The sequence below is a fragment of the Saccostrea echinata genome, unplaced genomic scaffold (assembly GCF_033153115.1).
Source record: "Saccostrea echinata isolate AGI-Se365-2 ecotype Australia unplaced genomic scaffold, CSIRO_AGI_Sech_v1 ptg000012l, whole genome shotgun sequence".
NCBI classification, from domain to species: Eukaryota; Metazoa; Mollusca; class Bivalvia; order Ostreida; family Ostreidae; genus Saccostrea; species Saccostrea echinata.
In genome coordinates this window covers 21,720,000-21,747,043 of record NW_026889761.1, presented here as the reverse complement: position 1 = coordinate 21,747,043, position 27,044 = coordinate 21,720,000, and the positions used below count along the sequence as shown (strand labels likewise).

At 34.1% G+C, this 27,044-nt stretch overlaps 1 protein-coding gene across 1 annotated transcript; it reads left to right on the top strand.

Moving 5' to 3' along the window:
* Positions 1-661: 661 nt before the first annotated feature.
* LOC133185534 (deleted in malignant brain tumors 1 protein-like) lies at positions 662-27,044 on the top strand. The gene is made up of 18 exons (XM_061320829.1): positions 662-1,316; positions 3,850-4,065; positions 5,659-5,803; positions 5,890-6,047; positions 6,420-6,564; positions 6,695-6,858; positions 7,974-8,118; positions 8,230-8,393; positions 8,907-9,051; positions 9,407-9,570; positions 9,890-10,034; positions 13,287-13,450; positions 13,722-13,866; positions 23,573-23,736; positions 24,437-24,581; positions 24,723-24,886; positions 25,015-25,162; positions 26,749-27,044. Exons 1-18 carry the CDS (start codon positions 668-670, stop codon positions 26,918-26,920), a joined length of 3,342 nt encoding a protein of 1,113 aa, XP_061176813.1. The 5' UTR covers positions 662-667; the 3' UTR covers positions 26,921-27,044.

The following is a 27,044-nucleotide window of genomic DNA, read 5'->3' as shown; positions in this document are numbered from 1 at the left end:
TCTAATGTTTTTGGAGGTCCGTGTTTGCTCTGCTCCGGATTTGTATTGTTTAAATGGACTTTAAGCTTGAATACTGCTTGTTATTCCCATATCCCATTTTTGAAAATTCAAAACTTTTTATCAAATTTTGCATTTTTATTTCAATTTCTTTTTAGAATACGTAATTATATAATGATTGTTATATATATATATTATATGTGTTTGAAAGTTTTATCACGGTTTCATGTCTTATACCCTGTTCACTAATTTGTATTGTTTAAAAAGACTTTAATTTGAAATCGATCATTGTTTTATTTTTTTTTCATTCACGGCTCTGCAAAACTTAGGATTTCTTTGCGTAAGACTTTTACATAGGGAATGTTTTTAAGCTTTTTTCAGTAAAGTTTTGTATATACGTATAAAACCCATATATCACGTGCTTTATAATAACACATAATCACCACACCGACATTTTTAATGAACGTATGTGTAATTAACAAAAAATGAGATTTCTTACAAATGAATTGAATAACTACATTGTCAATTGTCATATTAAGGGAAAAATATATTATAACCACTATTATTACATTAAGTTAATTAACATATATATACTGTGATAAGTACAAGCTCCATTTCATTTTATCAGATATCATTTTTCAAGCACTAGAAAATACCGAATTTATATACAATGCAGAAATTTCGTTTTGTACAATGTCTTGTGTTCCTCATCCTACAAAATGTGTTTTTCGGTCTTTCTGTATTGACAGTTAATAACACAGAAACTGATGTTTCCTCTTTAAGCCCCACCAGAATGAAGGAGTCTGGAATTCTGCTGAATATATTGAATCAGGAGAGCGTGGTGAGATTTTCCATGGTCCAGAAAATGCAGGAGTTTACTATGGACGTGATTGAAATAAAGAAAAATAACGATTTATTGATAAGGAAACTTCAGGTTTTGACAGAGGAACAAATTACTTCAAAGGAGAAAATAACCGAATTAAGAAAAGAAAATGAAAATATGAAACAACAGTTAAGTGCCTTACAGAATGATGTGAATGGCATGAACATTACTTTGGAGAAAGTGAGTATTATTTGTGAGACACACGGGAAAGAAATAAGTGATCTGAAGCGAATACGTCTGAACCAGCGTAAAGATGTCACAGATATCAAAGCAAATCTTGCTGAAAATAAACAGGAGATGGATCACCAAAGAACAGACTTGAAAATTATGGAAGATGAACTCCAAACATGGTCCCTGTCAGTGAACTCAACAATACAGGAGATTATTAGGGATTTAAATGGATCTTATATAGATTACGTATCTATTCACGGAAAAGGTAGGATTCATATTGCATTTTTTATCCTGTAAGTAATAAACAGTACATGTGATATTTTTCATCATTTGATTCATAACAGGTGCGCGTGATATTGCAATTTCATTTTACATTATTCAATACATATATATAAATCAAAGTTAAAAAAAACCCACTTTTTTGTTTTTGTTTGATTCTTATTGTATAAAGAACGAGAGTGCTTTTGATTTGTTAGGAATTTGGACGCACTTGATTTCAAAGTGAAAATTTCATTGATGCGACACATGATACTTTTGCATTCTCTCAATTGGTTCGATACACAAGAGCATGCTCTACGTATGTACAATTTCTAAAACGAGGCAAATTATTGACAAACAAGTTGATGAAACAAGAATATCAGCAGTCTCGTTTAAAGTCATCATTTCGTAAGTTCTATTGTCGATACAATGACCTTGTCAGCAAATACAATTTATCATTATCGTTTTTCATACTTATTGTTAGGCCATTATTTACACACTGAATTGTCTACGGATTTTTCTGTTATTTCCCGATCATGACAAGGAGCACACGGCGGGTGTGACCGGTCGTCAGGGAATGCTCACTCCTCCATGGCACCTGATCCCACCTCTGATGTTTTGGAGGTCTGTGTTTGCTCTGCTCCTATTTTGTATTGTTTAATGGACTTTTGAGATTGAATACTGTTCGTTATCTCCATATATTTCATTGATGAATCGGGTTCTTGTGATATAGGAAAGAGAAATATTTTCCAGATATTTTGTTTTGATTTGCTTAAATGAATAGGCGAGACATAGGTGAGTTTGGTATAAAATATTACATTTTTACATAAACTATAAATCTGCTATCTCTGGGTCATCGCTCTGCGATTTTAAACCGTTTTTTGTGTGTGTGTGTGTGTGTGCAATTTTATTCAAACAAACATTTGCACGAAATGGAAAGAAGAACCAGAGAGCTTAAAAAAAGTAAGGTTTTCCAAAAAAAGAGTTGTCCTTCATTGTAGTTTTACAACTTTCTTCCGATGTGTAGCGATGTTAGGACAGTCGATTGTGTACATTACCTGTCCATCACGGCGAGGAATCAATATGCTTTGGTTTGATCTTCGCTTGGGGCTTTTGAAAAAAAGAAAATAAAAAACAAACAGTCTAGTCATTTGTCATTTTGATTTTTTACTGATTTTTTGAGAATTTTAAAATAAAGTTAAATTTTGATTCTGTCGCACCGAAATCAAAAGCAATTACATGTACTTATTCATGTATTCCGATCCACTTATTTTAATGCATTAATTTTGAATTTAACAATACCGTTTAATTTGAAAGCTGTTTATTAAAGGTGCTTGGACACAGATTTGAAGTTAATATTTTCTCAAATTTTCTGTATAATTTCATGACTTATATGTTGCTATAGCATTTCATACTAAAATACAATAAAAATCTTATTTCATGTCGAAGTTATTAAAACTTCGAATTTCTGGACGCATTGGATTGACACATCCTTGCGCTTTCACATATTTTAATTTTATTCTTAATACTTAAGAAAAGTAGCAATTTTGTTGTGTATTAATGAAAAATATTAAAACTATAACCCAGAAAATCCAGAGCAGAAATGTTCGAAAGCAAAACCCACTCACAGTATTGTAAGTCCGTGCTCAGTGGTGTGTGCAGAGTTTAACAATTGAACACACCCGGTGAATCGTAAACATTAACAATAACAGAGCTCGTGCCCTGTTTACAAAAACAGTTTACCTTTCACGGGTGTGTTCAATTCGTTAAACTCTGCACACATCACAGAGCAAGGACTGACCAATACTGGCGAGTTGGTTTTGCTTTCGAACATTTCTACTCTGAATTTTCTGGATTATAGATGTAATATTTTTCATTAATACGTAACAAAATCGCTTCTTTTCTTAAATATTAAGGATAAAGTTAAAATTTGTGTAAGTGCAAAGATGTGTTAATCAAACGCGTCCCGGAATTCGTAGTTCCAATAATTTACAGATAAAATAAGTTTTTAATTATATTTTCGAGTGAAATGCTATTGCAATATATAAGTCGTGATATTATACAGAAAATTTGAGAAAATATTAAGTTCAAATCTGTGTCTAAGCACCTTTAATTATATGATATGTTATATCTGTTATTGTAACAGTTAAGAAAGAATTAAATATGACATTTTTTTCATAGTATTTCATTATGTAATTAATATGTAACATTTTCCTATCTGCGTAGCTTTCGTATAGTCTGTCTAGATGTGGTCAGCCGAGCAAATCGTCTGGTTGACTTGGGCATTTAAACTATAAATGCTTCGTATATTTGATTCCTGCAGATTACACACCAAAAACGCCCATGTTCTTTGCATCCCCGGTTAATTTGGGGGGAAGGGGTCGTTCCACTATTTTGAAGAAATCGGTTTTCCTCTTTTTCCTATTGAAAACCGTTTGATTTTAAATCACACGCCACTTAAACCTGATGCAGATGTATCAGAATCTAAATCATAACGATAGTTTGCAGATAAGAAACGAAATAATGTGTTTATATTTCAGTGACGATGAACAGCAAAAATTTACAAGAACAGCGTTCCGAACTTGATGTTATCCACTCTGACCTCACAACAGTTCGAAGACAACTAGAGAAGTTCGACAGATTTAAAATAAAAAGTAATCTGATTGATCCCAGCGGAACTAAAATAGATGAAGGGGTTTCCCGCCGTGAATCCTTCAAAGAAACAGACAATTTATGGAATATCAGCGTCAGTAAAGGTAAAGGCAGTCCCTCCAACCGACAAGGAGTAGATAATTAAAACGTTTTGACATGGTATGTTTTTCTTTCCATCTGTCCGTCTGTTTGTTACAAAATCGTGTCCGAGCATTAACTATGTATGGATGAAAACTTGAGTGTGTTGTTGCTTTTTACCCATTGGTCTGTAGAGTGTGTCATGATCTTGATATATCAAGGTGGAAGTTCAAGTGGCTTATGGTCATAACTTCGGTACTCTTGATTGGCATTATTTCTTGCCCATAGCCTTCAGGAATGAAATGACCGATCATTACTGAGATGCTGAAAAGATAATATAAATTTGTAACATTGATAACTGTAACCATCTATTCATTCTTTGCATGCCTTGAAACATTTTATACTGATTCATAGACATTTAGCATTCTAGTGAATGCCAGGGGTGTTACTGGAGACAAGGGAGTTAGACTTCAGTATCGCATAAAAATACAAAGTATTGCAAAGACTTCAGTGTTATATAACGTTAACAAAGTTAGTATTGCAAAGACTTCAGTATTGCATAACTTTAACAAAGTAAGTATTGCAAAGACTTCAGTGTTGCATAACGTTAACAAAGTAAGTATTGTAAAAGACTTCAGTGTTACATAACGTTAACAAAGTAATTATTGTAAAAGAATTAAATCTTGCATACATGTAACGTTAACAATGTAAGTATTGCAAAGACTTCAGTCTTGCATAACGTTAACAAAGTAAATACTTCAGTTGCATAACGTTAACAAAGTAAGTATTGTAAAAGACTTCAGTGTTGCATAACGTTAACAAAGTAAGTATTGTAAAAGACTTCAGTGTTGCATAACGTTAACAAAGTAGGTATTGCAAAGACTTCAGTGTTGCTTAACGTTAACAAAGTAAGTATTGCAAAGACTTCAGTATTGCATAACGTTAACAAAGTAAGAATTGTAAAAGACTTCAGTCTTACTTTAAGATGCAAAGTTAGTTAAAAAAAACTTCATTATTATGTGAAGTCAAAGTTATTTCAACATATTTACATCGACTGATCAATGAAACATACTCTGAAGTACATATCAATAATACGATATTTAATGTACTTGAACCTTTTTTGAATGATTATTTATATAGACATAAATATAAAAAATAATTTGTCCCTTCTCGTAGATTACGCGGGCTACGTATTTTTCTTCAACAAATGCAACGTTAATTCCCGTACTAACAAATCCTTATTGACATATCTAGAGCAAAATTCCTATCTTCCAATATATATAGGATCTCCCATGGGCTGTGATATGATTTTTAATTAACTCGTTGTGTGTTTTCCATCACCAGGCCTTGGCGAGTTGGATACAAATCATATCCAACAACAAACCACGAGAAATTGATTTTATCATTTGCTTTACATAGCTATCGCATGTTTTACACTGTTTTATATGTATGAATCCACTTAATTGGTCCTCATTTCCACGTAAGATCTCAGTATGACGTCACAACTGTTTGATATTAAAACGAAATCATATGACCGATATCCAATATATAAAGGAGTAAACATGTGACAAAAGTTAATATCAGATATAACGTCACTTCTAAGCATCACTGATTTACAGATGGTGTTCGACTGGTTAATGGGGAGTCTTGGATGGAAGGCCGTGTTGAAATCTACGAAGGTGGACACTGGGGCACGATATGTGATCAGAACTGGAATACCAGGGATGCTAGCGTTGTTTGTAAAACGATAGGATTCTCCTACGGGTGACCCTCTCTCTCTCTTTCTCCCATTAAAACACAACCAAAGACACAAAATAGTTAATAATTACACAATTCCTAATATTTCTCAGGATTCCGGTTGTATCTGGACGCTTTGGATCAAGTATGGAACCTGTTGTGATGGGGAATGTTTCTTGTGATGGCTCGGAGATGAACATCCGAACTTGTCTACATAGTTCAGCTCAAATTTGTGAGAACAAGAACACAGCAGGAGTGGTTTGTACAGACAGTAAGCACGAAATAAGAAGACATGTATAGTACATGTATATTCAAAAAGAATTATATAACAGTATGTCTACATTATGTCAATAAACTGTAAACCACCTATATTTTTCGCGACAACTTTTATTCGCTTTTTGTCAGTCTGAAATCTATCCGCAAGGACTGATTTTCGCGACTGAGTAATTATTCATCAAAAACACATTGAAATAAGTAGTTTGCGGCGAGAAATATTCGCAAGCTAAATAATATTGCAAAACTCGCTGATATTTCTTGAATAAAGCTGGTTTACAATACCAAATTCTTTACAAAACGGCACATCAATGCAATGCAATTTTTAATGCTTTTACATAAGTGCTAATATTCTTTATGGTTTCATTAGATCCCCCAATCCGCTTGGTTAATGGACCATCTGAATTTGAAGGTCGAGTCGAAATATACACAGACTCAGATTGGGGAACCGTCTGCGACGAAGGCTGGGATAATAGGGAAGCGTCTGTTGTCTGTCGTATTCTGGGATACAAAGAGTACGTAATTATAATGTTTGTTCACATACGTTTCAATTCATATCACGAATAACATTCAAAGCAATGTTAGTCTATTATATAAGTTCTCTACTCCAAAAATATTGATGACGCCTCTTCTTCTTCTATGTAGGCATAATGCATTAGCTAGATTTGGAGGATATTTTGGTCTAGAAATTAGGCGTTCCTCTGTTTTTGGCATACACTGTGAGGGAACTGAAAACGACGTACAGAAATGTGGAAACAACACTCTAAATAAAGTCTCTTGCAGTAATGGAACGCATGCAGGAGTCAGTTGTAAGTACAACAAGCATTCTGAGAGTATTGCATTAGCAATAATAGTCCCCTACCGGCAAGTGTAGCCTGGTTCTTGTTAAAAATTTAAATTGCCATAATTCCGTCAAAAATCAATGATGCGGAACGAAATGCAAACATACCAAAAATCAGCTCAATATCCGCAAGCGTTTAGAAGAAAATTGCGGAAAACCCTCAAAAATTGAAAAGGCCATATTTCCGTCAAAAATCAATGAAGCGAAACGAAATGCATACTTGATCTGTAACTCATCAAGATACACTCACATACCAAAAATCAGCTCAATATCTGCAAGAGTTTAGGGAAAAAAGTGCAGAAAACCAAGTGGGACAGACTGACAGACAGACAGAGGGACAGACAGACAAACGGACAGCTAAACAGACAGACAGACGGATGGACAGACGCAGAGGAAACCTATAGTCCCCTTCCGGTTTCACCGGTAGGGGACTAATAACTTTAAAAGTGATTCTGCTAGTTATTCAGTGTATTTTTGACAATATGGTGTACATAAAAAGACGATTCCGGTTGATATAATTATTTTGTTGTTAACCAAGATTTGATTAATATTCATTATCGGAAGACCTAAGATTTCCAAATTAACATCTTTTCTACTTCTACAACTACTACTGTATGACCAAGCTTTTCTGTGGCGTAAAAAATGTTCTAAATCGTATTCATACCTTAATGAATTTATGTGTATAGTATTTTACTTTTATAACATGTATGGCTAGGAAATACGAGTGGTCGCTTAAATGTGTTTTAACTAATTTAATTTCCCTTTCCCATGTTACCCGAGTCGTTTCAATTCAATTTTTAAAAGTACATTTATAGCCCAGAAAACTTCCCCGAAAAGACATGCTAAATTCTCATCAAGTGAATTACCATTTTAATGAATATTAATATTATTTCTAAGATAAAAATGCAATTTATTCAAGTTTTTTTTTCAAATTCAATTTTCAATCTATGTTTTTTAAGTCTTTTACTATAATACAAAATTTTTCCTGCAATTTTTTTTTATTTCACTAAGAATAAACAAAGATAAAATTTAAACATAGTCCTTATGGAAAACTGATAACAAGACATAGTTTTTCACCTTTAGGTCTGCCAATTAGACTTGTGAATGGACGTGATACTACAGAAGGTCGAGTAGAAGTTTTAATTAACAATGAATGGGGGACAGTGTGTAACAATGGATGGGACGTTAACGACGCCAAAGTTGTCTGTCGTAATTTGGGACTCCCCAGGTTTATTTAACATACAAAAATTGGAAATGTCAACTTTGTCATGCAATATTTTAATAATAAATTAACATATACGAATGTATTAATACTTTTGAGGGATAAATTTTCTTGCAGTGCAAATGCTGTAGCTCGAAGTTCGTCATACTTTGGTCAAGGCGATGGTAAAATATGGTTTGACAATTTGGATTGCCTTGGTACGGAACATGAAGTACTGAATTGCAGTCATGGTGGAATCGGAGTTCACAACTGTACTCACGACAACGATGCCGGAGTCAGCTGTAATATTCTAGATATTTTTTTTTAATTACACCTTTACCATCGCAATAACATAGTTTGTTCTATGTTTACCCGATCGTGTTAAGGAGCAAACGGCGGTTGTGATCGGTCGACAGGGGATGCTTACTCCTCCAAGGCACCTGATCCCGCCTCTGATGTTTTTGGAGGTCCATATTTGTTCTGCTCCCGATTTGTAATGTTTAAATGGACTATGAGCTTGAATACTGTTCGTTGTCTCCATATTTCATTCTATTCTAATTCATTTGCCATCAAAATGAGTGAATAAAACATATATTTCTTGAAAACCAGCTTTATGTATGCTCCTAGTCGGGTTATAAGATACGATCAAAGACGCATCTGACATTCCATGTTTTTATACTAACACTATTATATTCCAAACTATAACAAAGTACTTAAATATTAACCCATGGATAACCCATACATGGAAGCATGTGTCATTGTATCGATATAATATTGAGCAATGATACAAAATATAGTTCTTCCTATGTTATAAGGCTTACATACCCGCCTGATGGGAGGACGCGATGAAACAGAGGGTCGAGTTGAGGTTTACATCAACGATGAATGGGGGACAGTCTGTGATGATGACTGGGATAACAGCGACGCTCAGGTTGTCTGCAGAAGTGTGGGATTCCCCAGGTATAAAATCAAAATTGTGACTGAATAGCATACAACAAATATCCTACCTCAACAGGGAATTACACGCAAAAATTTGAATCCATTGACCTAAATAAAGCCATTGAATTAATTCCACACAAAAAAATCAGGAACTAAATTATTATGAATTTTACATCCTATCACAATATGATTTTGGCTAGATACATAACAAAAACATAAGGATGGTTCTTTTAAATTAATATTTTTCGGAAAAGATAACTGGAGAACAATTCTTTACACTATTATGGAAATCATACAAAAACGTAATCCAGATATAGTATGTTGTCTAGAATGGATAGAATTCAATTTTATTTAAGAAAAAAACTTCCGTTTATAGCTATACGGGAGTAGCTATTGGGTCTGCCTCTTTTGGACAAGGTAGTGGGCGTATCTGGCTGGATAATGTTGGATGTACGGGACGGGAAGACGATATACGGAAGTGTCGTCATAGTAGCTTTGGAACAAGTGATTGTCATCACAGCGAAGATGCTGGCGTCAGATGTAAGCGAGAGCTTAAATATTCTAGTGATCTTCTTTATCTTTGACTACTCAAAACTGGTCCCTAATAGCCTAATAACTTAATCATTTTATGAAAGAAAATTTGTTTGTGTTTACTATCAAATAAATGTCTCAAGTAAAATTTAAATTTTAAAATTTTAAATTTTCTTCAAGATCATTTCAGGCACATTATTCTATTTTGTGAAAATAATGACCTTTTAGTGCAAGTCTATAATTTTTTTTTTTTAAAAAAGCTTGTTAAAGCTCTAAGTTCTATATTTATATGAATGAACCACATGTACATATATGTATGTGAATGCAGGTGTACCCCTGCGCCTGGTGAATGGATCTTCCAAGAGAGAAGGTCGAGTTGAGGTACACATTAACAACCAGTGGGGGACCGTCTGTGACACCGATTGGACCCAAAATGACGCCCAAGTTGTGTGCGAAACCTTGGGATACTCTGGGTTTGTAACAGTTATTTTTATACCAATTAAATCAGGATTGAATGCCATAACAATTAATCCACAAAATTCATTCATCTTATGTAACAGAGGTCGCCAAAATATCACAGGTACTTGTGGACAGGACCCCACCCCCTTCCCGATATTCCACCCCGGGGCTTGTTGGACATTTGTTTCACAAATTATATTTATTGCACTTATTTATCATGTGTACCATAGGAAATAGTCGTGATAACCCCAAAATAATTCTTTCTACACAAATAATATCCCACTATACATTGAGTCTCTTTATTATTATTTGTGTAGAAAGAATTATTTTGGGGTTTTCACGATTTTTTTCCTATGGTACACATGATGAATAAGTGTAATAAATATAATTTGTGAAAAAAATGTCCAACAAGCCCCGGGATTAAATATCGGGAAGGGGGGGGGGTCGGATCCTGTCCACAAGTACCTGTGCAAAATATATGTAAATGTGTCAGGTCTGCAAAAAATGGGATGGACGACCAGAAAGCTACAGATCAACCCACTGAAAAAGTGTACATCTTTTGCCTTTCTCGATTTATTTCTCGGTATAATTAAGTTGCCGTCTCTAAATATTACCAACAGTGTGTTCCTATCATATATCAACATTCCCTACAACTGTTCTTAATAGCCCTCCCAGGCCTGATATTGAGACCATCGAATATTTTGCCTATTTATACTACCATTTTGGGTGATAGGACACTCCAGTCTAACGTGCATCGTGCATGACTTGAACACACATTTTAACCGCCAAATATTGTTTACGTCTTTTGAGTCTATAAGTCTAATATTTTTCTCCTCTAAAGGAGTTAGACATGTTTATATTTTGTACAAAATGTTCGTATATATCTAATTCATGATTTGAACATTTTAAGATCAAATTGAGGGAATTTTGCACCAATCATGTACACATCGCTTTATTAGCTTAAATTTCTATTTAAGCGACGAAAAATAAATTAATTTCCTTATGATTAATTCAATTTTGATAACATTTGGCTGGTTAAAATTAAATGTTTTGCATCTGAAAAAAAATCACGCGGTAGAAGTCATTAAATGTAGAAATCGACTGTGGGTCGAATAATTGTTACCCATGATGATAGTAAAAATGGTCTGAATTTCAGGCCCAGGAGGGGCTTTAAGCAACGGTTTGGGAGAATATTTTGTATAGTCGAAGTAGTAAAAGAAAATATTAGGAACACACGATTAGTAATATTTTGAGACGGCAGCTTCAACATACAGAGAAATATATATATAAAAAAAAAGTGTGCACAATATACGCTATTTTTCAATGGGTGGATCTGGAGCTCTCTGGTCATCAACACCAAATATTTCAGACCAGCGAGCTACAGATCAGTAGCTATATGAAATATAGATAAATTATTAAAATAATAATATAGAGACCAGTCTTATAGACGCAAGTATCAAAAGTTTTAAAATTTATATGAAACTTAAAAGATGTTTCAAAACCAAAGTTTGGTCCGAAATACCACCGCTCCAGGAGATTAAAGAACATTATATACAGCGATAATGACAAAGCTGAAGCGTTAAATAACTATTTTGCTTTGATTTCGTCATCGCACGATGACGAACCTGCATTGCCAGGTTTTTCTTTATTCTGTAATGGTGCACTTAATAGTATCGAAATAGTTTAGGAAGACATGATTAATATGATTTCTATTTCCCCGGTAAACAAGGCCATAGGACCAGATAATATTAGCACAAAATATTCAAAGCTAACAATTTCAGCGTCTCAATTCCTTTGTGTATTTTGTCCAATAGATTTTTAAAAGAATGTGCATTTCCTAAACAGTGGAAGGTGACTTATGTAATTTCCTTATTTAGGGTATCGCATAGGAACAAAATGTCTAATTTTTAGTCCTTTATATTTTGGAGTCCCTCAAGGGTCTGTATTAGGACCTCTTTTATTTTTAATGTGTGTCAATGATGTTGCTGAAAATATGTCGAGATTGCACGCTGATGCTAACTCTCTGCAGAATCGTCTTGACAATATACATGATATCCATGGAATTAAGATTGAATAATGATTTACATCAACTTGAACGGTGGCCTAAACAGTGGCTATTGAAATTTAATCCTATCCTTCGAAAACCCAAAGCTATCTTTTTAGTACAAAGAAAAATGTAGATTTTCTATGTCTAAATTTCAAGACTGTAACTTAGATTTTTTATCATCACACATACATGTACACTTATAGATTTTTTTTCACACAACCTCACATGGTCAACGTTCATTGATTCTCTGGTGGTCAATGCTAATAAAAGATTAGGACTACTTAAAAATTACAGCTCAAGGTCAGTGTGAAAAGTATATCTCTTTTATATATTAGTTATAAAAAAATCAGTTCAGAATATGACTCTGAGGTATTGTGTATGTTTCAAGTCAAGATTCTGAAAAACTAGAAAAATTACAGTTAGCAGCAGCAAGAATAGTCACTGGTTTAACTTCATTGCCATCACGGGATTCTCTCTATTTCGAAACTGGATAGGAATTACTTATTGATAGAAGAATGTCCATGCTAGTTTAGAACAATTTTGTATAATTTTTTTCATAACATGGCACTCGAATAACTGAAAGAAATATTTCCAAACATTCGATCACAAGAGTCGCCCGCGTGGCGCAGTGGTTAGAGCGTTTGCTCTAGAGTCGTGGTGTAAGGAGTTGATCCTTACGTCGCAGGTTCGAATCCCACTGCGGGACGTGGAGGTCGGTCCTTCGGATGAGACCGTATAAACCGAGGTGCTGGCACGAAAAAGATCTTTTACTGCTCAATGGCCCAGAGTTCCGAGTATAGGTCAAAATTTACAACTCTCCACCGGCAAGTGGTAGCGTCTACATATGAGTGAAAAATTCTCGAGAGGTACGTTAAACAACAAACAAACAAACAAATCAATCTCAAGAATCAAAATGACTAGACAACCACAAAATTACTGGATCCCAAGAGTAGATTAAGCATTTACAAATCATCTTTTGTCATACAAGGGAATGGAACTATTTACCTCTTGAAACAAGACAATCCACTACTATGAGATCCTTCAAAAATTGTACATGTATATACTCTCCAAAAAAACAAACTCCATCCTTCTTTTCTTTTTATCCATTCTGACAAAGGGGCAAGGTCTTCTTTATCATATTTGGCCCATAATCTAAACATCTAAACAATCACTTATGTTCAAATGTTCAGTCTTGTTTTCTGTTTAAACTCTGTTGTAGCCACAATGTTGTAGAGCGTCATTCCGCATACTTCGGGGAGGGCAGTGGAGACATTTTATTGCACCAAGTGCATTGTACCGGAAAAGAGAGCAACCTACTTACGTGTAGTCATGGAAATGTGCCCACCAATAACTGTAGCCATAGTAAAGACGCAGGAGTCAGCTGTAATTATTCTTTTTTAATAATTCAAAACTTATACAAAACATCGAGTTACTGGAGTACTTGATAAGAGTTTGGCAATGGCAATCAGCATTATACTACTTTGTTTCATACTGAAGGCCCTGATAAAACTTCTCACATTTTAAACTCTTTCACCAAGTAGATAATTTTTACATTTGTTAATAACCTATTCTCTCACCCAGCAAATAATTTGATAGGTCAGTTTCACTTAGCTGTGCTTGGTACATATCGAACGTAAATTTTTCATCATTATAGGCCTTTCCGTTCGTCTGGTTGGAGGAAAAACTCGGATGGAAGGTCGTGTAGAGGTCTTGATAAGGAACGAGTGGGGGACAATTTGTGACACAAACTGGGACAAGAAAGATGCTGCAGTCATCTGTCGTACTTTAGGATTTGACGGGTGAGTAGAGTTTGTTTGACTTTTAAACATGTAATCAGAAAAAAAAAAATCTTGTATCAAGACACTGAAAAAAGATTTTGTAAATTCAACGAAACAGATATCTGTGATATGCAAATAATATTTCTATCGAAAGAAAACGAATGACCTTCTCAACCATCTTTCTGGTCGTTGATCTTTTATAACATGAATCCATACATCATTTAAGAATGCTTGACTAAATGACCACATTATGGCTTTACAGTTGCTTTATAATTAACCTTTTTAAAAGATTGATCTTGTCAGTACTGCTTGCAATGATCTGAAGAGATTAAATTTGATTTGTAAAATATGAAAACATTAAAGTGGCTGACCACTTGTATCTGTTCGTAAGTGCATTTGAGATAGTGCGTAATCTTGTATCAAACGATAACTTTCAGGGTTTAAGCAAGCCTCTATCCTAACTTCTTACCAAGATATACTTCTTTCTATGGGAGGCAGGCTACTGACAAATAAGTTGATGTTATCGGGTTTTCATATATGTTTAAAGTCATTATTTCGCAAATTCTATCCTACCAAAAATTGATTATAGTCAACTATAGTTTATTATAGTTACTTTGATTTACTTTGAAACTTTACTCTAGAACTTTTTAAAAAATTTTGAACCTCAAAGTCTCTTAAACTCAACACCCATAAGATAAAATTTGGAAATAGTATGTGCATATGTAAGCAGTATTTCCATTTAGTATCACAAACGTGCATCTGTGACTTTGAGAACATAAAATATAGTAATCTGAATTTCATAGAAAAAATAGTTGGATTAACTATAATAAAACTTTGATTTACTATTATAATAGTTAAAAATTTGATACTATTGTAAGCTATAGAAATTTTTTTTTAACTATAATAGTATTTTTTGTTAGGGTATTATGGTTGTGATGACCGTGTACACAAATACAACCATCGTTGGGTCGTATTTTAACTGATCAATTGTTAGGCAATTGTTTTACACCACGTTGAATACGAATTACTCCGTTTATCTGAATAATACGCAGGGGACACGTTGAATGTAACCTGTCGACAGGAGATGCTTATTCTTCCCGGGCACCAGATCCCACATCTGGTATTTTCAGAGGTCGGTTACTTTTGTCCTGTTCTTTGCGGATTCATGATATTGGTCACTGTTCGTTATCTTCACCTTTTACACTCTGACATTTAACAGTTTATTTATGCTACTAATAGAAATTGTTCTATCTAACGTATCCGTATACGTATCCGTACCCGTATACGGTTCCGTACCCGTATACGGTTCGAAGTATGAGAGATTTAACCGTTGGATAACATTTCCATCGTTTCTTGTTTGATATTAACCTCATTCATTGGAAAATAATATATATAGTAATATTTCTAATGAAACGTATCAAGTTGCTGTTCACACCTATCATTTTATGGAAGGATTTTAAAAAAAATAAAATTAGTAAAAAAAAAAAATACGTATATTTTTATTAAATTGTTAAAAAATAAAAAAAAAGGTTCAAAAAGGGACTTCTCTCTCTCTCTCTCTCTCTCAATATCAGGATATATCATTGTTTCATTCTAGAAGTAACCTTTACCAGTGCAAGACAGTGCTCGACTCGTCATCTCAAACTTGATTGGACCAATTAAAACTTCGATATATCCAAGGGTTTGAGTTAACAAAGTTTAACTGTACGAGGTGTCAGAGATCAAACATTCTAGATGAGTGTAAGTTTGTCTACATCAAGCAGACACTTAAAATTGACTAACAAAGTGGAGAAGGGCGAAGCTGGGCTGAAGCAGGGAGAAACTAAAAAATGACAAGTCACCTTATCAAAACTTTGACAATAAAAAGGTGACCATACTGCATACTCTCTGTGTGTGTTTGGGTGGGTGGGGGGGGGGGGGGGTTCACTGAAAATTTCCATCCTCATTTTCATTTTTATCTTTATCAACATTCTGTATATCATTTGATTATATTTGATGGACATATTTCTCCAGAAAAGCTTTGGAAAACTGGTAATTCTGGGGTGGTTTGAAGACTCTAAATTCCCTAAATTGTTAGGTGATAGCCGTATCCGAAATTCCAGAGAGCTTGAGAAAGGACTATGATTTCCGAAACTGATGCAATTACACGCAGTTTTTCTCGGGGATGAATTAACAATTGTCGATAAAAGGAGATAAACGGAGACATTTTTTTATGTCTTATACATTACTTTATATACATGTTGACTAAATTTACTTAAATGATTTATTTATTGAAATTAAGATGACTGTAATTCCTTGTGTACAAGCGGGATCAAAACTCTGAAAAATGCTGATATTTTATCAATCAAATGTTTTGTATAAACTTTATCCTTTATTCTGTGTTTTTTTTTTTATTTCTCTGCTACGTTGAAGCAGCCTCTTCTATTGAATTCTATGAACTGCGTGTTGAATTGACTCACACTTGTCCCAATCTGGGCCAAAATGCATAAATAAATAAATAAATAAAAATAAATAAAAATCAGCTGGATGGACGAGGTAGCATAGAAGAAATAGATATGTCTATTGTTTTGGCATTTTTTTAGCCTAATGTTCTTTTCTTTCTTATAAAAAGAGAGTTAAGATAATGAATACCGTATTCTGAAACAGTTTCTATATCAAACATGAATTATAATACACATGTACGACAACAAGAGAACTATAAAGAAAAATCAAATTTAACAATTGAATTTTCATTTCATTACGTATTTTTGTCGCCATGAAGTCTTTTCAAGTTATTACTGCTGAAAGGACAAAATATAAAACAAAATCTAGCCGTATAAGAATAGGCCCGAAAGTAGCAATTTCATTTGGGGAGGGGAAGGGGAGACATATAGGTATTTGTCAAATAGTTCATTGAAAAAAAAAGAATGAAGAAAGCCAACAGACGCTATGAAAGTGTGTGTGTTCCCGGGGGGGGGGGGAGGGGGGCTGGCATTTTTAAGCATATACTGGTAAGGGTCTGGAAGCAAATTCTCTTTAGAAAACTGCTACACGGTTTTATTGATCGTGTGGATATCAACGTCTTTTGCATTTAGTGTGTGAGTGAGGGGGTTAACTTTTACGTCATCTAATGTTATATAATTACAGAATCAATCAATAAAAATGTCCTGATGTTAAGAGGGAGAGGGGGGGATCCCGATAAATGTTTTTAAATAAAATTGCAATTAAAGTTTTAAACAACATAATGAAAACAAATACAAATTTATTGAATTTCATTATCTATTTTTTTTTTTAATTTTCCAGCAAAATAACAAACTTTTACAGCAGCTTAAAACATTTTTTATTAGAAAAAATACCATATGCTATTCTTAAATGAATGGGGCTGCTTTAAAACCAAACAAATAACGATGGAAATTATAGTAAATAGTTTAGACATCGGGATCGAGATGCCTCTCTCACCTCGATACGTATACGGATACGGATACGTCAGATAGAACAATCTCTATTGCCACCACTTAATGACAAATTAAGGTAAAAGCTATAAGGTGATCATTTAGTAAGAATCTAGAATGGGGTCTTTTAGGTAAACAACACCCTAAATGAAATATGAAGATAACCATAGTAATCATGGTCAAAAGTCCATTGAAATAGTTCAAATTGAGAGCATCTAGCAATATCATACCATTTACATGGAAAACATTTTTAAAAATCTTCTCAGGAGTACTGGGGCTAATGTGACTCAGATGAAAATTGTGACCCAATGTCACTTGTTTAGTCACTCGCTTGAGCTTTTTTGATCTAATTTGTGTTATATCTTTCTTGCAAGGAGCGTCAAACCTAAGACGTTAACATAGGTAGTGACTGTTCCTTCGCCAAGCGCCCGGCATTAGAAGTGAAAGTTCTTTTGGATGAGACCTTAAACACCCAATCTTAACTTAACGCCCCAAAAATCTTCGTTATTCAACATCAAAAATATACCGCCTGTCAATCAGATTATAATAAAACAATAGCTAATGATTTGACTGACAGTTTTGCTACCTATGGTACTTGATAATCTCAGTATGCATGTTTTGAAAACAATCACCTGGTCACGCATCAAATGCAATCATGTACAGCGTGAATAGTAGCTGCAGTAATGTAGCCCTCTCCGATTTATTATTTTTTGGGGTGAGGGGGCTACAACTCCTTAGGATTTCCGTAATGGTGCAAGTGCGGGAGTGATTCACTACCGCACAGATTTCGGCTCAAATTATCAGTAAGTGGGTATTTTATTAACATATCTTACCTGAACTCATAAAATGTAGTTATGCAAGACATGAATTGATCCAAAAATATACAGAACAATCCGTGTATCGGTTATTTTTCGTGTATGTCAACATCACAACTTGAATTTATCCGCCATGTTTTCTGACCTTGATCGATTTTATTTTGGGTCAACCAATTAGAATTCGGGATCTAGGGGAGCGGATCGTTTAGGATTTCCCTTATTTTAAGCATAAATAGCACTGTTTATGAAAAAAATATCCCATGGAATTCTTTTATTTATCGATGTTTAGTGATATCATACAACACAAACATTTATCAACACTGACATTTACTCTTTCAAGTGATTCTAAATTTCAAGCGCAAGTCTCAGACTGTCATGGCTGCTGAGGAGAACCACTGGTAAACATGCAGATTTATTTTACTTGGTTTTCGCGTATAAAGGGCTATGGTGTTGATAGGGAATAAAAAATCCGTCTCATCGGAAGTAAGTTGAATACAAAAACAAATTATTTTGCCTGCAGTCGCCCGTATCTAAAAAATATATTTGCACCATTACGGAGATGCAGTGGAATTGTAGCCCTCTCCTGAAAATATCAGATTAAAAAATCGGAGATGCTTACATTATTGCAGCTACGTGAATAGTCGCTTTGTATACTCTGGTGAAAAAAATCAAATCGCTATAATATTGTTTGGTAATTTTATTTCAAAAACATTGAGAGTAGATAATTAAATCTTGACTTCATGAATTATATTTTTTCAATCTTTACTGCTGTGGTACTTGTAAGCGTTATGACGTCCAAGATAACTAGCGGTTTTTCGAGCCCTATCCTCCAATGACTGGGACTGGGATCCGGTGAAAGAAGAAGAAGTTACTGTAAAATCACAGACTGATAACTCTTCCGAGCCGTGCCTCAAACTTATTGTCCAAATTTCCTCTTACGTCTATATTCGTAATGAAAAGGGTGAAGATAACGAACAATTACTTTGATCGATTTTTCAACAGTTATAAACCGTTCACGGTAGCTCAGTCGGTAGAGCGCTCGCTCCGTGATCGGGAGGTCGTGAGTTCGAATCTCGGCCGCGACAGACCCAGGTCGATAAAAAATGGGTAGCAACTGTCTCTTCGCCATGCGCTCGGCACTTTGAAGTGAAAGTTGCGGGTCCTTCGGATGAGACCTTAAAAACCGAGACCCCGTGTCACGGCAGGCGTTGGCACGATAAAAATCCCTCACTGCTCAATGGCCCTGAGTGCCGAGTAAAGGTCAAAATTTGAAGCCCTTCACCGGTATATGGTGACGTCTCTATATGAGTGAAAAATTCTCGAATGGGACGTAAAACAACATACATACAATCAATCAATCAATGTACTGTTCTTAAAAAAGTCTACAAACAAACACAGACCCCCGGAAATTGCAGAGGTGAATATTTTGGACTTTATTGTTGATCTGAGAAATAAATAATATTCCGATGATATATATCAACACAATAAATTGAATCTTTTTATTTCAATATATATACACTTATTTGATAATTATATCTTTTACCAACGATGAAAAAAATATTGATATGCAAGCTGTGAAGTTTTCACTCGTGCTTTTTTTTTTTAAATGATATTTCTTTTATTAATTATTTTATCCTATGATTAAAAGATATCGATTAAGACATTAAGTTGACCAATTTTATATTAAAGTATATAAATTATCTACAGTAGTTTCATTCAAAATTAGGACAAGAAACGCGTAACGTTGACCCTAGTTATCAAAGAGAGACTTCCTGTGTAATGCAATGTGTAAATGGATTTTCAGTGATATCTTGAGTATTGGGGCTCTCCAGGTAAATAACATCAGTACTACCAAGACCACTCCCCCTCCTCAGGCTAACGTACGGTAAAAAAAAAATGGGTCTTTAAAAACCTAGGTCCCGTGTCACGGCAGATGTTGGCCCTATAAAGAACCCTCACTGTTCAATGACCCTGATTACCGAGTAAAGGTCTAAATTTGAAGCCCTTCACCGATATCTGGTGACGTCTCTATATGACTGAAAAATTCTCGAATGGGAAGTGAAACAACATATAATCAATCATAATCAATCATGCAAGGACAGGACAGGGGTATAGCCCATTTCATTTCCCGTTTTGGCTTGGCCTACACTTTGATTGCTAATTTTGATTTAATTGTTGCTAAATATGTATGCAGACAGTTTAAATTGCAGAACATAAGATGAAATGTTTCAATTAACAAACATGTTTCACTATTTCACCTCTTTAAAATTATATTCGCTCACTAAATCAAAATTTCCCGATATTTTTATCCCGGAATTTTAGAGTACTTTACCGGGAAAGTTAATCAAAACTCTAATATAGAAAACAAGAGGCCCATGGGCCTTAACGGCCACCTGAGTATAATACAACAATTTAGAAGTTAAATACACTGATAGATAAAGCTTTGTTGCCCTAAAGCAAGAGAAGTAGGAAGATCAGGATCAACAAAATAATTAGTCTAGTATTCAGTATCAACTCATAAATTAAGTTCTAATCTGTCCCCCACTTAACACTATCACCATGCAGACTATAAACAAACTATTAGTGCTTCTGTACTATTTTTAAACCCATATTAAGACCTCTAGCATTGACCTCTCTTATGGTCTTTGAAGAACTTTTAATAAGATAAGTTATTTTTGTCTCATTTTTATTTATCTATTACTTACAGGTCTACCTGATTATTAAAACTAAGAAAATACTTTTTGAATTATATGATAAACATTCTTGCATAATTATCTTATTCTATTAACCTTTCAAATACATTATTTACAGTGATTAATTATATCAAAGGTGAATGGAAAAGGGGAATAACTTCTCTCAGTAAAATACAAATTAATAGAGCCCTGCCCAGGACTAGAATGCTTAGACAAATGGTCCAGATGTTCAAAAATCTGGTAGATACACGCTTACTTATATTATTTAAACTTTTACTCAGTTTTCTTCCAATATGTCCAGATGTAGAGAAGAATTTCACAGGTACAATGCATTTTCACTACAGATTCAACAAAGCCTTACCCTAACACCAGAACCCAAGACCAAAGTCAAGAAATTTACAAATTTGGAAGAGTTACCCTCATCATCATAACTATGGACTTCAAAGAATTAACACTTTTCCACTATATTATCAAAAGCCCCCCTCCCCCTCTTATGCCAGAACCCCTGACCCTAGGACCACAAGATTTAAAAATTCTGTTCGAAGTTCCCATTTTCATCATAGCTAAGCAATTTATTTATCAGCTCAATGCTAAGGAGCAGACAGGATTAATTAATGATTAATTAATAGAATTAATGCTTTTTCACTATATAATTAATAGAACCCCCCCCCCCCCTCTTCCTCAAGAACCCCAAAAACTGAGGCCATATATTTGAAAATTTTGGAAGAGGCATCCTTGCCTATCATAATCAAGTACTTGGTTTGTTTAAATAATCTCCAGTAGCAGAGAAGAAGATTTTCAAAGAATCATTGCATTTTCACTATATAATCAATAGAGCCCCGACCTAACACCAGAACCCCTGACCCTGGGGCCATGAAATTCACAATTTTTGAAAATGCATCCTTATGCATCATAACCATGCACTTAGTTTGTTTAAATAATACCCAGGAGCAGAGAAGAAGATTTTCAAAGAATTAATGCATTTTCACTATATAATCGATAGCCCCGCCCTAACATCAGAACCTCTGACCCAGGGGCCATGGCTTTCACAATTCTGGAAGAGGCTCTCTTGCTCATCATAACTATGTACTTAGTTTTTCACCTTAATGCCCAGGAGCAGAGGAGAAGATTTTCAAAGAATTAATGCATTTTCACTATATAGTCGATAGAGCCCAACCCTAACACCAGAACCCCTGACCCTGGGGCCATGAAATTCACAATTTTGGAAGAGATACTCTTGCTCATCATAACTATGTACTTAGTTACTTTATTAAATATCCAGGAACAGAGAAGAAGATTTTCAAAGAATTAATGCATTTTCACTATATAATCAATAGAGCCCCGCCCTTACACCAGAACCCCTGACCCTGGGGCCATGAATTTCACAATTTTGGAAGAGGCACTCTTGCTCTTCATAACTATGTACTTAGTTACTTTATTTAATACCCAGGAGCAGAGAATAAAATTTTCAAAGAAATAATGCACTTTCACTATATGATCTATATAGCCCCATGCTGGGGCCAGAACGCCTGACCCAGGGGCCATGAATTTCACAATTTTGGAAGAGTCACTCTTGCGCATCACAACTATGTACTTAGTTACTTTATTTAATATGCAGGAGCAGAGAAGAGGATTTTCAAAGAATTAATGCTTTTTCACTATATAATCAATGGAGCCCCGCCCTAACACCAGGGCGGGGCCCTGGGGCCATGAATTTCACTATTTTGGAAGAGGCACTCTTGCTCTTCATAACTATATTCTTAGATACTTTATTTAATACCCAGGAGCAGAAAAGAAGATTTTCAAAGAAATAATGCACTTTTACTATATGATCTATATAGCCCCACCCTGGGGCCAGAACCCCTGACCCAGGGGCCATGAATTTCACAATTTTGGTAGAGGGCTCAATGCTTATTACAATGATGCCAACAGTTTGACTGCTTGATGTCCTGGAGTAAAGAAGAAGATTTTTAAAGATCGCATTATTTTTGGTGGTTTTAGCCCCACCCCTCAGGCCCCAGGGGGGCAGGGACCATGAAATTCAAAATTTTTGTTCCCCTTCACCCATAGATGCTATATGCCAAATTTGGTTGAAATTGGTTAAGCGGTTTCAGAGAAGAAGCTAAAAATGTTCAAATGTTAACACACGACGCACGCCGACGGACGAGAACGGATAGCAATAGGTCACCTGAGTGACTCAGGTGACCTAAAAAAGTCCTCTTTGAAAACATGCTATATACAAAAGCTTAAAACATTCAAAGCAAAGCACAGTTTTCTCCTGATTTTCCTTTTTTGCAGGAAAAGGACGCTCTAAATATGATAAATATGTTTAGCTGTATGTTAGTTGTATGGATGATAATTTTTGACGACTCTTTGAAAAATACAAATGGTTTTTACTTTCATAATGACGTCATTCCTACATTTTTGAGTAAACAAAAAGACAAACAAACAAAACAAAAACAAAAACAATGCTACCATGAAATTGTCATCTCACTCTGCTATCTGAACTTTCATCTACAGGTATCACAGATTAATTAGCAATTCCCATAATTCATTATTTTCTTAAATTTTTTTCCTCGTATGCGAATAAGAATTAAATATTTGCTTTCCGCTTATGTTGATTGCAAGGAATTAATCAATTATAGAACTAATTTAAAAAACAAAACAAAATATTTTTTGCTTTAAAATTGGAAAATAATTGTGAATAACATTGAAAAATATTTTTGTATAAAAATTGATTGATAGTGACTAAATATTAGCTCCACAACCTTTATATTGTACAATACAGATTCTCGGGTGTAGCTCGTTCTTCTTCGTATTACGGAAAAGGAAGTGGGAGGATATGGCTGGACAATGTTGGTTGCCATGGTAATGAAATGGACATCTTTAAATGCAGAAATAAAGGAGTTGGAATTCATAACTGTCAACATTCAAATGACGCAGGAGTGAGTTGTAGGTGTCATAACAACATACAATCAATCAATCTTTTTTTCTTAAATTGATCTTACGTCATAATTCCATTTTAATATAAAGCCTTATCTTTTACCAAATACAATATGTCCAAAATAACAGGAACATTATCAACCAGTATTACAAAACATTTGTGGGATGTTTAATGAACTAAAGTCTTGTTGTAATATATCTTGTTGTATATATATACAGAAATAATTCATGCAAATAATCATTCGTATGACTACAGTTTTGTGAGGTTAAAATATGGCAAAGACCGAATAATCCACCGATCTCGACATTTACGGATTAAAAAAAATACTGAACTTGTACACACTTTTAAAAAAAAAAAGTTTTTGTTTGATATATATGGAGAGTTGAAGGGGATAAGTAACTGCTTGATTCACAGATGTGCTTATTGTACGGGATGCCCATGTGTTTTTCTTTATAAATTATAAAGAATTTCCTCGAAGGACCTAAAGAAAAGTACTCTTAAAAGGTGTCATTCTGGATGAAAACTACTATGAATGATGTGTTCTTAGTAAGCAAAAGATGATGTACAAATTTGTGCAATGAGATGCTAGGACTATTGCATCGATGCATTCAATATTTAAAAGAACAACTTATTTCAAAAAAGAATTTTTAATGATGAATTAATCTGCATATATACAATAATTTTAAACTACATTACCTTTTAACAAAGGCGTCCCAACTCGTCTCGTGGGAGGAAAAGCTGATTATGAGGGTCGAGTAGAGGTCTACATTAACAAAGAATGGGGTACAATATGTGATGATGGCTGGGACGATACTGATGCTGGCGTGGTCTGTCGTAGTCTGGGATATTTAGAGTAAGCTACGCTACTGATGTTACATCAGTGAATGATTCAAAAACTGAAGGAATCCTAAAATAAGATTTTCTTTTGCTGATATAGTGGTTCAAATCCGAACGTGTATTACATTATGATAAAAAAAAATGTGTTTACTGATAGGAATTTAGGAAAAGTCATCAATGCGTCGTCATTCAAACAAGGAAGTGAACAAATTTGGATGACCAATGTTGCATGTTTCGGATCTGAAAATGATGTCATTTCCTGTCGCCATGACAGTATGGACTCACGTGACTGCAGTCATGATAACAAAGCTGCTATTAGCTGTGAGCTACGAGAGTATAAAATTATTCGTTAATTTTTTTCAGTAATTTTATCATTTTCATTAACATCAGAGTTTCTATCGGTAATTTTCTCAAGACTTTGATTCTATTGAAATTTTTATCTTTTTAAGGCAGCAACAGAATTCGTTTGATGAATGGCCGTCGTTCTGGTGAGGGTCGTGTGGAGGTTTTCATTAACAACGAGTGGGGGACAGTTTGTGATGATGATTGGGACAATGATGATGCCAAAGTTGTCTGTCGTAGTCTGGGATTGCAAAGGTTAATGCAAAATTTACTTTTTTAATTTTTTTTTTCTAAAAATAAAAGTCATACATTCATTCTTATCCTCCTGATTTCAAAATATCTTAATTAATTTTATTGACTATTTCTGAGCATATTTGGAATTGCTGCATTTTTATACACCTATATTTCGACGTAATCATTGCTAATTTTCTTTTCTGATGTTAACATTTTTAATTAAATCATCCCCTCCCTTCCTAATAGCATATCCTTACTCTTCAATATTTTTAACAGCTTTCAGTTAACTCAAAATTTGCGTTGTATGTCATTTGTTGGAAAAGAAGACAGAAGGCACTATAACATTATATTGCCAGAAGGAAATATTTCTATGTTATGAATAAGCGCATTTTGAAAATTGTACGCACTACTCATGACTTTGTAGGCATATCTCGTAATATTGAACGTTAAAACATACATGCATTTTCTAAATGGCAAAATTATGAATAGATGGATGAATCACGGCATTTTTTGTGTGTGATTATCAAAATTCAATAAACAGTAATGCAGATTTAGTCATCTTGTTTCACCATCATTTACAAATCATAATTTGAAAATACTGTTCAAAATTCTATTCTTTTGTTTTAAAGAATACCTTAGGAGGTTGAATTCTGTTATCAAAAGAATTTTTTGTCAAGTATAGTTTTAATATCTACACACATAGCTTCATTTAAAAATCAGAACAAAAAATAGGGGTCAATGGGCTTCCTTTGGCGCCATGGTGCATTGAATGACCTTTTTTCACTGTAATTGTGTCTTACACTTAAATTACTTTGTCGAAGTTTTCCCTCTAATATTTCTTATCCAACTGAATTATGGGACTAAAAATAGTCTTGTGCTATCTTGAATAGACATATTAATTAAAAAAGAAAAAGTTTCAAATTCATGATCAAGTATTTGACCTTTCTGCACTCAAAAAATGCCATTTTTTTTCTGGCATTAAAAATTTAACAAGCAATAAAATTTTTAAAGAGTCTTAAGCTTTTACTAAATTTAAGCAGAGTGGTCAAAGTTATCATATATATTCAATAATAAAAATTAAAATTGGGGGTCTATGATGTACGTTTTAAGAGATTATTTTAAAAAATGTAATTTTTAAGCAAAAATTAGGGTTATTTTTTCTGTAGTGTGCAATATATTTGCTATATTTGTTTTAATATGATGATAGAATTCATAATAGTTAATTTAATATATATAATTCAGGACCGAAATAAAACATTTCAGTGCATAAAATAACTCTGTGTGCAGCCTGCATGGAAAAATAGAAATCCAAACTTTACACTACTGCAAATACTTCGAAAGAGAAAGATTGATGATTTTTTTTCTGAAAACCTTCCGCCACAAAATTTAGTTCTTATGCTTTTCTATGTTATTTAACAGTGGGTATTTAATGGAATATAGTTTAATTGGCATTGTAGAATCCAAATTAATTGTAAGAACGGAAATATTATGCAGAATTTTACAAATAGAGGTCCAGACAAAAATATGCTCAAATGCTCAGGATCAACCTTCCTTTATAATCTAAAAGATGTGTGTTTATACAGTGGTGTCTTTTGTACTCTTTGTAGTTCTAACGCAGTGGCTCGAATAGAATCATATTTTGGAGCAGGTTCAGGACAAATTCTTTTGGACAATGTACATTGTACCGGTTTTGAAAAGGATATAATGAACTGTCGCCACCCAGGGGTTGGTATTCACGACTGTGGAGCTAGCGAACATGCTGGAGTAACATGTGGATGATATTTACACATTTCCAGTTTAAATTCATGTCTGTATTACTATATCTATATTTGTTAAGTATGCTATAAATACGAAGTTATAAGAAAAACTACGATTTCCATTTATTAAAGTTTTTTAAAGATCA